This window comes from Drosophila eugracilis, unplaced genomic scaffold (genome assembly GCF_018153835.1).
Source record: "Drosophila eugracilis isolate 14026-0451.02 unplaced genomic scaffold, ASM1815383v1 contig_616, whole genome shotgun sequence".
NCBI classification, from domain to species: Eukaryota; Metazoa; Arthropoda; class Insecta; order Diptera; family Drosophilidae; genus Drosophila; species Drosophila eugracilis.
In genome coordinates, this window is record NW_024573499.1 from 489,772 (window position 1) to 503,931 (window position 14,160).

The 14,160-nt window shown below is 42.6% G+C and overlaps 1 protein-coding gene across 1 annotated transcript in view; it reads left to right on the forward strand.

Moving 5' to 3' along the window:
• Positions 1 to 14,160, forward strand: part of LOC108115970 (tyrosine-protein phosphatase 99A) — a 111,689-nt gene that overhangs the window by 43,807 nt on the left and 53,722 nt on the right. Inside the window, 3 exon segments of the mRNA XM_017227609.2 lie at positions 3,244 to 3,425; positions 5,721 to 5,908; positions 10,054 to 10,168. Of these exon segments, the coding sequence (XP_017083098.2) occupies positions 3,244 to 3,425; positions 5,721 to 5,908; positions 10,054 to 10,168 (485 nt within the window).

Genomic DNA, 14,160 nt, shown 5'->3' on the forward strand with positions numbered 1-14,160 from the left:
GTGTACATACACTTGGAGAAACTTTAGGAAACTTAAATATTTTATATTTTTATGTTAAGACCTTACAGCTTTATATTAAAAATTTAGAGTTTAAACATGAGTTGTTATTAAAATGGGGAAGTATATACGCTTTTTCTCGCAGTGCATGTTCAGCTTATACGCAGCGTAGCATACTTTTTTGGGCAACGCGTACACAAAATGAAGCTGCCCCATTGCCATCTCATTCTCCGGCGACGTGGAGCTGTAGACTGCATTTTATGTAAATTCCCATCGACATGGGAGTGAGTTGAGTTCTTGATGCTGTCGAGGACCCCCTCCCCCACTCCCCTTATTTCACATCGCCTCTTATTTACATTTTCGCTTGATTCGGTTTATTTGCGCATATGGAAAGCGGGGAATGAGGGGGTGGTCGGACGGTCCCTGGGTCGGTGGTTCAATATGCACATGAGCTCCTATCGAAATTGAAAGACGCCAACGTCAACGAGATGATGATGATGATGATGGTGATGGGGACATCCTTACGCTGGATTTGCCGGCTTGCTCCCATGCAATTGAAATGGGCCGAGGATGAGGACCAGTTTGAGTATGAGTTGTCCTGTGAAGCGTTAAGTCTATCCATAAATTGCTGCCCCTCAACTGTTGCACAGCCAGCAGGCAGGATAATGTCATCAGTTGGCGGATCTCTGTTTGCATATATGTGCGAGTACATATACTGCAATACTGGTATACTCTTATGCATTGATGTTTTGTATTTCGCATATTTCAGTGGCATAACTTTCGGTCAACCGAAAACTGGGCCAAACTCTGCGGCCTCTTGCCACTCCGCAACTGACATGTTTATCAACTGCTGCGGATACTGTTTCTGTTCAATTCCCCATTCACCAAAAACCAAAAATAGTGGCAAAAAAAGGAAAAGTGTCCATATCATTATGCGATGGTTGCTGCTGATGATTCAGATATTCATTTTTTTGCCCACGACAACTCGCTCAGCTGCATTTTCCGTCACCTGATTTCGATTCGATGTTTATTCAGTTTCTTTTTGCATTGGTTACACGAATAAAATTAATTAAATCTTACGCTTATGAAAACATTTCCATTCGCTGGCTATTTTTTGTTTACTTTATCATAATGTAAAATACCTTTAAAGTTATAAGGGAATGGGAAACGTTATCGTAATGGAAACAAGCGAAAAACAACACTGCTTAAAATAAGTTAAATAAAGTATTTGTTTGCTTAAGTCATTCAATAATAATCAGGAGATTTAAGCCTCACGTTTCCTTCTTTAAGTTACTGGAAAATACTTCGCTACTATTACATAAAATACAAAAATATTATTGATACTTCTTAAGTCTCCAACTCTTGTGTTGTCCCCATAAAATGTATATTTAACAGTCCTGCCTTCAGCACAAAAAATACAGGCATAAATTGTGGCTTTTTAACCAAGTTCCTGACTTATCTGCCAAGTGCTACGACCACTATTTGTCCATTATCTTTAAGGACTCGTGCGGCAAGTAAATTGTCCTGTTTCAACAACTCGTCCATGAACCTGGCTTGGCCCAGAGCCCTCGGCCGTGTAGAAGCGATACACCCCGGGAGGGCAAACAAACACAAACTCTCCCAGATGCATAAATAACTCATATTCATTTGCTTAATATGAAAAAAGTAAGCAAACATTTTTAAAGCAGCTTACCAGCAGCGAAGAAAAACAACGTCAGTGGCATAACAGCAAAAAGCATTCAATACATGCCCGTGGAAAGGCCGCAAATTTATTTGCCATTGTGGTTACTTTGCCGGCGAATCTCTCCCCCAATTTTTTGTTCTTTGTTCGGTCGGGGTTTCAGGACCAGGTCCAGAACATTTTTCATATGTTTTTCATTCGGGCCAGTTGATGGGAGGTCCAGGCCTGCCATGCTTCATAAAGTCGCCAAACAATGTTTTTTTTAACCGAATGCAACGTGTCCGGAGGACCGATGTGTCCCAATGTCCCGATGCCCCCGATATTCTTCGATATATATAGATATATGCACTATATATATGCACCCACTAAATGCCCATTGGCAACGCAAACAGATGTGCCCCACTCAACGCGGAAGCTGCTCGCACGCATTTATTAATTTTAATCATTTTTTTGACACAATTTCCGGTGGCCGTTTTTTTTCGGGGGGTTCCCATTTATTGGTTGTCGCCATTCATGAAATGTTCAACATTTTTCATCGGCTCATATTTAAACAATTTTTAATCACACCATAAAAGCCGCACCGAATCGGTAAGCCCCATTAAAATCAAACTTTAGACGACGGCTCGCAAAATTTATGTACGAGGCCCCGAAAAACTGAATGTGCCAAAAAATATGCTAAAATTATGTGAGTTTAAACCAAAATTTACTACACTTTGAAATGTGCCATGAAAAATGTTCATTGTGCGAGCGGCTGCCAGTAATTTATATGCGCAGCAACAACAATATCAGCGGAATACGAATATATATATTGTCCTTTTTGTTGTTGTTGTTGTTGGGTATATAGGGTATATACATAGGTGGGAGTGTGTACTTTTGTATGGCAAAAAGGGGCATAAATATTTTAGTGCCTATGCGCGGCACACATTTCAGGAACGGATCCCAAAAAGGGCGCAGCCACCCGCAAGTGTCATGCAAATCCGCATCCGTTTTATATAAATTTTCATAATGCATTTTATGCCCATGGTTTATGTATATTGGAACCGCTCTCTATCTCGCTCTCGCTCTGTCCTTATTACTCATTTGGCTGGCAGATGGCAGACGTAAAATATAGATTTCTGGGCTTATTTATATGGACGTGCTTGTGCGCGGCAATTGAGCTGGTAATTGCAATATAAATGCACAATAATGAAATGATTCGTTCAAATAATTTGGCCGTTTCAAAATGTTTTGTTTGCTCGCGTCCAGTTTGCTCGATTAATTGTTCATTGAATTTCCCCCGCTGAATGACTCATCAGCATCCACTATACATTAATGAGGTCAATAATAAGCCTTTGAAACTGCCAAATTGACGCAGTTTAAAGGTGCAAGGTAAATACAATGGAGTTTAAGCTAAGATTTACTTTAAATATCACGAAATTCTTGGTTTTAAGTATTATTTTTATGAAAAAGTAAGGTTAAGTCTGTTAAGTTCTCAATAAGATGGTTTAATAATCATTCTATATTCTTCAAAAATATTCTTTTTATTATAAAATTTCTAATTTGATGATTGATTCTGGCATTTTCAGAGAGGGCGAGGACGGCATTTGGGAGCAACTGGCCCGGATCTACACAAAGACAAATGCTACGTCATATCAGGTGACCGGGCTGACGCCCTTCACCGTCTACAGCTTTCGTCTCCTCGCGGTCAACAAGCTGGGAATCAGTCCGCCGTCCAAGGAGTCATACTACATAGTCACGCTGCGTGAGGGTAAGTCCTTTTTCTTTGGGTCCTTACACACTTTATTGGCGGCAGGATCATAAACTATTCGCGTAGGCGGTTCACATAACATAACGTAACGTATAGCTGTGGGCAAAATTACGCGACACATGACATAACAATTTTTACAATCGCATTAATTTTTCATTTCAATTCCAACGACTTGGCCTGACTTTTAAGTGCCGTCAATGAAAAGTTGTCACAGGCTCGCCCAGTTTTTCACCCACCTTTCCAGCTTTTCCGCAACTGCCAGCAATTACGGCCTCATAAAGACGAAGTCTCCTCACGTTGTATACGTTTAATTATTTTTCCGCTGACGGTAGGCCATCCCCAGGATCTGCTAGGCCAGGTGTGTCGTCATTTTATGTGGCTCCTCAGCTCCTCAGCTCCTCGGCTCCTCTGGCTGGGAAACTCCTCCCGCATCGCATCGTCATGCTGGCAATGACATTAACTGCGTCCGCCAGTAACCCAAAGTAAGCTACAAGTGCGGTCATCAGAATAGCTACCGTTTCATAAGTTAAATCAGTGATTACAAACTTTTCACTTGCTTTAAATCAGCGAGTTTCTAACCCTTGAAGTTGCTAAGGATCTTTGCTAAGTCAGAAAACGTTTTCCATTTTTATTTACTTTTTCCAGATCTTCTTTAAGGAGGTGACCTATTTGGTTTCCCCCAACTGTCTTCTTGTGTCACTATGCCACGAACACTTAAATTTTAGAGGCAGCTTCCATTTCATTAACATGCGATGACAAAGCCTAGAACTCCACATCCTGGAAGTTGGAGGAACTACAGTCGAACTATGGGTTAACCCTTGAGTTCCGTTCTGCTGGATGCACTAATTTTGTGGCGAATGCCTGAGAGAGCCGTGTCATTCGGCTGACATTTCACCTGCCGCTGCCGCTGCTGCTGCTGCTGTTGCTGCCACAGACAATGATTAATCGTAAGGCCGTGCGTGTCCCACATATGTACGAGAATAGTATATGCCCCCCGCATATGTATAAATGGACTCCAAAAAGTCACAAACTTTCCGTAGGCTTTAAGAGCGCGAGACACATTAATCAAAGGCAAAGTAGCAGTAGCAGCGGCAACAGCGACAAGCTATTAGCAACACATTTGTCTTACGAACATTGGAAATGACTTTGCTAATGCACAGGGAGAAATAATAGTTGAGATTCTTAAAGTTTCTAAGTCAGAATTCATATATGGTTGCATAAGCTGCACTTATAAAGAAGTTTAGAAATAGTTTTTCCTTTTCTTTATGATAGCATAAAGACAATTTGACTCCATGACCCAGTTTTCTTAGATTTCTCTCAGTGCAGGCTGTTCGGTTGGGTGTGAAATTCCATTTATGCCGCACCCACAATGGAATGCGACCCAAGCTGCCGAAGCTGCAACACATGCGGTTACAAATTAGTCAATAGTGTGTTGCTGTGTCCTCGTCTTCTGAGCTCATTAAGGACCTTTTGGCCCTCCTAGAGAGCTATGTATGTATGTGTATGTGAGGGTGTCCTGCGGTCGCCGGCAGAGTTGCCAATTTGTATAAATTAAGCCTGCGGCATGCATAAATTAACCAACGACACACATACCGGCTCTTTTCGGCTGGGAAACGCTGGGATACTGAGCAAATCCTAAATCTAAGCAGCGGAAAAGCGAAAAGTTTTCAATTTTCAAAGCAAACTTTGGACGCGGCATCAATGTCAAGCCGAAAGACACAAAATATCTTTTAATTTATTTATAAATTCATTGAGGTATGCGAGGTATTTCGCCCTTCTTTCGTTGCTGGCAAACTGCCAGATCATCCTTAGCCGGGCACACCTGCTACACTGAGAAAATATGACATTTCTGGAGAAAACAAACCCAATGGGACAAGCTTTTCAGTTCTAGAATATATCAAATGAAGTTTCCTAAAGAGATGAACTTTTTCTTTGAGTGTACCTGGGCGACACACGCATCATTTAACCTGCGAGTAATTCCCGTAGACAAGGCCAAAGAGGGGATGGTTGCGAATAGGAAAGAGGTCCAAAAACGTAGGCGCAGAGACCCTGAAGCCCACTCCCAATCCCGGAAAACGGGCCGTGGCACTTGCAACTTATGTTGCGTGACAGTGACAACTTGACAATGCCACAGACAACGTTCCGCTTTACATGACAGGTCAGAGAGTTTTTGGGCGAAACTTTGGCGCAGCGTTTTTAATTTCGAATTTTTGAGTCCTCCGCTGGAACTTTTCTGCCAGCCAAAGTTTCTGGCCTAGCCTTAGCTCCTTCATTAACCAACTTAATCTCTTACAGCTCCCACGGGCAAGCCTATACCAACAACGGCCCACAATACGTCCTCCACCTCGGTGTACATCTCATGGAAGGCCCCGCCGCCGGATACTATACTGGGCGAGTTCCTCGGCTACCGCATAACATATCGACCACGCGATCGGGATCCCAACGATACCAAGGAAATCTATATCCGCGACAACACCGTCGAGGTAAGTCATGAATATGTTCCGAGGCGTATTTAGTTGTACAGGCCAAAGATAATTGAATTTCACGATTTCTGACACTTTGCTGTATTGTGAGCGAAAGCCAGGGGTAGAAATGCAGTGAGAAGAATTTGAATTCGATTTATTAACTATTTTTTATATTAATATTAGCTTTAAGTTGAGTCAAATGTAATTCAAACAAACTATATTTACATTTAAATATTTTATTTTAAGTGATTTTTTATTTCATTTAAGCCCACCCATTTATTTACAGTGCCGCAATAGAGGGGCCACATTTCGTGTTCCGCCTGCAGCGTCATTCAATTTCGCTTTGGTTTCGGTTCGTGTCTGTCTGCCTTGCCACGTGCATATCATTTTCTTTGCCACAAAAACTCGAGGATTTTCATTGCGATTGCGAATGCCAGCGTTCGAGTTCGGGCTTAAAGCTGGTCGAAAAATGTGCGAGTTTGCACCCTGTCATTCGCCGGCTTAAAGTCACATCAGCGGCGTATTAAAAAGTAATTTACACCTGGAGACAAGCAAAACATTTCCCACACACACACACACACCTGCAAGGAGTGAGGGGTTACAAGTGTTTTTCGTTGGCCATGGCCACCTGTCAAGGTGTTGCCATATCTCGTTTGGGGACCCCGCCATATCAGTGGCAATTTGTTAACGATTAGTTCTCAGCTGGGGCCAGTTGCTACTTGTCTAGGCCAAAAACCCGAAACAGTGGGTGTGTTCCTCCATCTCCGCGGGTCTACATTGTATCCTTCGGTTAGTTGGGCACGCAAGTTGGCTAATGAACTAGGCAATTGGGGGAATGTTCGGACAAAATGGGGCGGACCCAATACAAATAACTTGGGAATACCTTTCAATAAAAGGAAAGTTTGGCCAAAAGCAAACCAAACGCTTAATTTTAGTTCGGTAAATTATGCAGTGGCCAACTGTCAACTTGTTAAGTCCTCTTTGGGCAGTGTTGAGTCTTTTAATTTAAGCTCAAACTAAAACTAATTCTTGGTTTTTGCTTTCAAATAATATTAAACTAGTTTCACCTTCTTGTTAGATACTAAATCTAAACGATTTTTGACAAGAATCGCCTGACTTTAGATAGACTGTTAGTCAGCCCACGGGCATAATCCGAACCGCTGGCCATTTCCGGGGCTCTTTGAGCCAAATTCTAAAGTCGAGCTCTGGGAATGCATTTCCGAATTTGCAGCTGCATTCCGGATGCACTCGCCAGCTGCGAGGCGTTTGGCTAAAATATGCAGAAATTATTAGCGATAATGCTCACGTACGACACTCGGCGCGACGGACTTTTCAAAAAACCCAAAAAAGAAGCAGAAATAGAAGTAGGTGGCTGTAGGGGAGATGGGTTTCGAAATAGGAGGACGCTTGATTGCCACGAGCGTGGCACGCTTTTGTGCTCGAGTGCATATTTTGTCCTTATCTAGACGCAGCTCCCCGTCTCTGTCTCCATGTCCTCTATTTTTCTCTCTTTTGCATGTCGCTGGCATGTTGAAATATTATCCTTGCAGGCAGAAACGTGCGACTTTAGTTGGACTTCTTTTTTCGTAGGACTAAAGGACACGGAGAAAAATGTCTATTTTCTTATGTGATTCAATCGGAAATATACTATATACTATAATGTCAAATATATAAATAAATTCAATGACAAATATTCGCATCACTTTCCGCATTTTCGAAAGTAAGAAGTCCTTGGCTTTAGTAGTCGAACTACCGAACTACTTTCTAGCATTACCGTCATCATAACATTTTAACAATCTTGATGACGTAATATTTATATATTTAAACTTCCCTTTTAAACTTCTTCATTTCCAAACTTAAAATTTAAACTCTCTTTTTCCCGATGTGTACGTGTTTTTTCTGCTCAAGTCATTTTGGTGGACTCCAGGACATGGCTTTCTGTTATTCCCATATCGCAGCATCAGCATTCAGGAGCCTGCGGCTTCTGCCGACCTGCCACACCCCCATTCTCTCCACCGCCTCCGTTGGCCAGCGGCATTCACATTGAGCTGTCACGTGTGAGGTGGAAAAGCGAGGAAGGTGGCGGTGGGCGTTGGATTTTCCAGCGCTCGCCTGCAGGGCTAAATTTGCCAATTTTCTAATTAAAATTTCTGCGCCGTAAAGCATAAATTTCGCAACTTTCACGCAGATAAAAGCCGGCAAAGTCGAGTCACCCGAAACCTCAAAGGAAGTTTCTGGCCAGGATAAAAAAAATGCAGAGGCGAAAAAGCGTAGTCCGACACTGATATTGTTGATGAACAGGAAAAAATATAACAGTCCAGCAGATATAAAAGCAACTTCAGTTTAGGGAAAAGTGTGGAGTTTTTTGTTAAAGGCATTGAGAACTCTATGACAGGCGAAATATGCATCTGTTTGTAGTTGCAAAAGTGGTTTCCTTTTTGCTACCAACTAGATCCCTTCTTTGTTCGCCAGTTGGCACTAATTAACGCAGAAGGGGCGAGAATATTTAGATGCTTATCCCCCTGCCCAGCTTCACACTTTCGAAAGTTATGCAATATGGCCGGAAGTTGGCAACTTTATCAATTACATTATATCAATTACGTGGCCCGCCCTCGGGCGGTACCAACTTTCGCCTGACCATAAAAATAAAAGCAGTTGTAAATTTTCGGCCTCATTTACTGGCGACTAAATAAAATGGAATTATATGACCGCCCACCATATAGAAACACTAAATCCAAGCTCTCTGTCTTATGTACGCAACTAGAAATACAGTTGGGGTGGCAATATTAGTGTTCGATGAACTATTTTATGAAAGTTCTTTGTCAAGAAAAACACACATTAAAACCTCATAAAAGAAGTTCTTATAACTAATATTTACCACATGAACCAACCTAGGAAAGTAAAGTGTTGAGCAAATTTATCATAAATATAAACAAATCCTTGCACTATCACTTTGACCGCAGCTGTAAAAGTCTGCCGGCCGAGAAAGATATCACGCTTTTGGTGGAAATAACTGCGATAGAGGCTGGCGCCGTCTGAACAGCCAAAAGCAGCCACTTAAGCTGTTGGCATGGCAGTCAATCCGCTGCTAAGCACAAGCCTAAAGTTCGCACAGTCGAAAACCCGTTGGTTTTGCGGTAGAACCGCAGACGTACACAGATACAGCTAAGCACACATACCACACGCATACAATCGCACCAGCAGGCAAATTCAGGCAGGCGGCGCTCTAATGTATACTACATAATTTGCCCAAGGCAGCTGACCATTTGCGAAGTACACTCTCACACACACACACATACACACACTTATACATATGTGGTGCTTTAGGCAGTGAACCACTCTAAGTCTGCGGCTTGTTTTATGGTTTGGCAGTGCTTTTGACCTTTGGTTAAAACCTTAATCAGCGCCTCGCGAAAATCATGGACAAAGCCAGCGGAACGGACTCACTTATGACTAGTCCTTGGTCTACACGCATAAAAATCAAAAGGATATGTGATGTATAAAGAGAAATGCGCGTGATTGTTTCTTGTTTTATTTCATTCTATATTTTCCCTGTGCACGGATGTATATGCTGTGGCAATTAAGGCAAAGACTACTCCTCGTTGCCCAAGCAACTCAATTTCCTTTTGCACCGACATCCCAGCACTGCAAATCAATTTTAAGTGCTGCAATTTTCATATTTGCCAACGGCAACGCACAAAAGTATGCAACGCGCAATTTCCGCTCCAAGCATGCACAATACTGATGGGCAGAGAGAGGTGAAGGGAGGGATTGGGTGGTTAAGGGGGTGGTGCTGCAACTGCTGCTGCTGCGGAGGCACTTGCTGCAAGTGCTCCACTTTATTTTGTTATGCGCCTTCAACGGCCAACAAATGAAAAGTCCTTTGGTGTACGTGCACAGCCAAAAAAAAAACACAGAAATTGGTCCTTAATTGAGAATTCTTTCATAAAAATCATGGAAAAACCTGATAACAGACACGGAAAAATGAATGTATGGAAAGATCGAAAAATTCCAAAATTTATAAACTAGTTCTGGTTTCTAAAACACAAAGAAATTCCATTAAAATATTTTAAAAACCGAGTAAAAATATTTTCTTCTTGTGTTTAAAAAATTACAAACGAAATTTCACTGATTTCCTCAAAAATGTTCCCTTTCCCTTGCAGAGCCATGAGATACAGAATCTGCAGACATACACGCAGTACAAGGTGACGGTGCAGGTGTTCAATCCCGAGGGCCTGGGACCGGAGACCACCATTCTGGTGATGACCGACGAAGGAGGTGAGTACCAGTTCCATTTCACTGGGCAAAAACGCAATGCAAATTCCCCGGATGCCCCACATTATCAATGATGCATGCCGCATAGTGCTTGCCCCGAGGGAATTCCAACTGTCAGGCATCCGAGCGATGGCCACAAGTCAATAAGTCGATCGACCAACTATTTTTCACATATCTCACAACCGCAAAATTCCAAATATTACGGCTTATTGACATGCCAGACAAGTGACCAACCCCCCCAAAAAACCAAGTTATATATTGTGTATATCGCATATCATATGCAATACAAGATGCAGATGCAGATGGAGATCCAGATCCAGATGGAGATGCCGATGCCGATGCAGATGCAGCAGCGTCAGAAACAAATTCGCCTTTGTGTGCACTTTTAGTTTTTCATCCTCCTCTCAAATTTTTCATGGATGCGAGGGCAAAGCAAAGCAACTTTGAGATTCGCTCAACCACAAAATGCCTCCACCATGCAATGAAGCAAACAAATAAAAGTTTAACTCCGACCAGAGGCTAAGGAAAATATGTTGCAATTTTTCATATTTTTCTCACCCGTTCCCTGGCATCATTTTCCATCTGGCTTTTCCTCGCCAGCTCGAAATCCGCTGCAGACCGCAGTCGGTGTGCGAACTGTATTGAAATGGAAGAATACTCGCCCAAACAAATAGAAATACAAAATAAATATTGCTTACTTAAACTTTTGCCATATGCTGCTCAGTCAGCAACAAAAACTGCCCAGGCATGTCCTTTCTATTTCGGTCTTTTCCCCTTTTCTCATACCCCTTACTTGAGAGCTCTTTCGGGGTATATTATTGCTAAGAAAATTCTTTTAAAATATTTTTAGCATATCTTTAGTTGGTTTTAAGGAATATGTGGGTAATGTTTGTTAAAGGAAATTGTTTTAATTAAGGAAAACATTTCATCACTGTAACAGGCAAAGAATATGTTAAACAAAGAAAGGAATGTATCGTTGGACTAAAGGACCTATAATTAATCTCTGATTTCTTTGATGTTCATACAATTTAAGCTTATTTCTTGTCCTTCTTCCTTTAAGGATATCCCTTGTTGCCTATACCTCATTATATTAGAAAATACAAAAATAATTGCCTCTAACGACTGATAGACGGGTATCAAATGGTTGCAATAACCGGCAAGCAGGCGCCCCCATGCCGTATCCTTTTTCTTCTGCTTCTCCATTGTTATATCCTTCGATTCCTGGACCGCCACGTGGATTTCCGGTGGCAGCGTTTCAGTTGGTATCACCAGACGCCGCCGCCGCCGCCGCCGCCGCTGGCGGAAGTGTTGATGCCATAGACGCCGGCCGGCTGAAGTCGGCGGAACGTAAATTATAAGCAGTCGGTCATAAATAAATCTGGCTAAAATCGGGATAAAAAACTCCAACGTGTGCGAATTTATCGAAGTAAATTTGAGATAGGGATGGGGGATTTAATTTCCTGCAGTCAGCGCAAATCTGTTTGCATAAGCGCGCAGCCGAGATGTCTTGGCCAAATATTGCGCTCGTCGCTGGCGATGGAAGTTTTTTAAGGCGCGCTAAGACTCGAAACTCTTTTGAAAGTTGCCCAAGAGCTTAGCGGTATAATTAGCATAAAATTCAGCGGAAAATCCTTTGCCGGCGTGGTGCGGGATTGGCCGGAAACGGAATAAAATCAGATTCGATAAAAACGAAAATACGATGGCACTCTCCCGTATGGATTTGCCTGTCTCCCGGGGAGCAGGTATATGGATATATATATATATAAGCTGCTTTCAGCGAGAGCGAAAATATAACTCTGGATTTTTGCGACAGCTGGCATAACTCAGTAATTTCCGAATTTTCCACGTTCTTTTCCATTTTTGTTTGGGATGTGCGAAGGTAACCTGGCAGGTGCAGACGGGCGGAGCTTTCTGGGGATTTGCAGCGGCTTAGGCAGCAACTTTGGCCAAGGCCAAGACCCATCTGCTTTGCTCTCTGCCGTTAGGCCCAAGCCTAATAGAATTCTGCCGATTCCGGGAGGGCGTGGCCAATGCGCGTGGCAGTTGATTAATTACCCCCGAATATTTGCCGCAAAACAGCCGCAAATGGGAGGCATAATCAAAGCCAAATCCCGGCACTCGAAGAAAATCATTAGCTGACATAAGAATTTAAAGTTTATGTTTCTATTTATCATCATTCAACTTTAGTATTTTCAGTGTTTTATCTTCCTAAATGGAGGTATACTTTTCCCTAATAACTTTCTTTAAAGAAATTCTTAGACTGTATTTGAATTGAATTTTCATCTTAAGGAAAGTAACCAAAGAACTCTGCAACTCGACCACATGCGGTGAAAATTATGAAGCCTTGCAGTGCGGCTTAGCTGGAGTTCAGGGATCCATGAAATCCGGCAGTTCCTTTGGAGGAGGGTCGTGTTATCCACCCAGATAATGTCCTCAGAAGGAACTCAACGATTGCAAAACAATTCTAGGGCTTCGCCGGCTTTGGCCTTCGAGTTCTAGAGCAGCTCGACAGGCCGTCTTTGATTAGATATTTTCCACTTTCCTTCGGCCAGCCTTTGTTATTGCGTTTTAACTTCTGACATTGGCCCGGACGGGCTTAGAGGGCTCCCAAATAGTCTTGTCTCCGTTGTCTGCCTCGCACGCACTTGGATTTCATTTGGCCAAGACAGGGGACCTGTGGCCAGGCCAAGAATGGAGTTTTTCCTTTTCCTTTTACCAGCTCAGTGCAGTGCAGACAGCTCAAGGGGACCCAAACACTTGTCGCTTTCGAGACAAAAAGACAGACAGACAGTCGGACAATCGTAATGGCTTTGTGCCCTGTTTCTTGATAACTTCGTTTCGTTTCATTTGTGTGTACTGTGTACATGGCAACACTTGATGGTCTTGGCAACTTTTGACTTTAACGCGTCCTGTTACCCCCCAAAGGCTTGCTCCTTTGACACGGCCTCTTGCACCTTGAGCACGAGGAGGTTACCAGGTTCAGATCGGATGAAGTGAACTGGTTAAGACCTTGGTCGGACTAGCAACTGGAGCAGTGAAGCAATTTAATTTGTCTACTTCTCGAGGGCGTCTGGCGAAGGGCTCTTTAAAATCAAATTTATAATTCAAACAACCTGCAGCATTTACAAAATGACTTTGAGCGCCTTTTCTCTCTCTCTTTTGCCCAAAATGCAAAATCAACGCAGCCAAAACAAATGCTCCATTAGACTCGTTGTTAGGGGTAACTGAAGCAGAAAAGCAGGGAACACTGAAAAAAATGCTGAGAAACCTATCTTTATATCATATAATAGTCATTAATCACTCTCTAAAAGGGTTATTTTTGAAATTTTACCAAACATTAAAAAGACCAAAAATACATTTCCAATGAAGTCTTCTTGGGTTGCTAAACTAAGAATACTCACAGTGCAGATTCATCTGGTACATCCTTGAATACTCCCCTGAACAATTTATCACCGCCCGTTTGTCAACGCCCTTGAGGGGCGTGGCACGTGGCTGGTTTTCGCTGCTGTTGCATCCAAGAAAATTAATAGACACACGCACAGATCCACCTGGTGGAATGGAACAAAAAAAACGAACGAAATCGCAGATGCATTTTGAGGAAATGTTGCCACTCATTCCGAGGGGGAAACTAAAGTAAATGGAAAATGGGAAATCCATTTACTAAGAGAGCGCGGACTGTCAAAAGCTTGCGGTCGTCTAACCAGAATTCGGAATCCAGGATGCAGAAGCCCGAATCCACCGGCGACTAAGTTCTGCAGTTGGACCCTCAACTTGTAGCTGCAAAATTAATTACCTTTGGCTACTTTCAACTAGCTGCGGTTCGGGTTCAGCCGTTTGCATGCACTGAAAACCCTCGTGGAAAACGGCCCGCCCCCTGTTACAAAAACACCGCCCACCTCTAAAAGATGGTTCAGTGCATCCGCCGACTGCTTTTAAAGCGCCAGCCGCAGAAAATAGAAAAAAAAAATCGCACAGATAGTGGAGTATAACCCAAA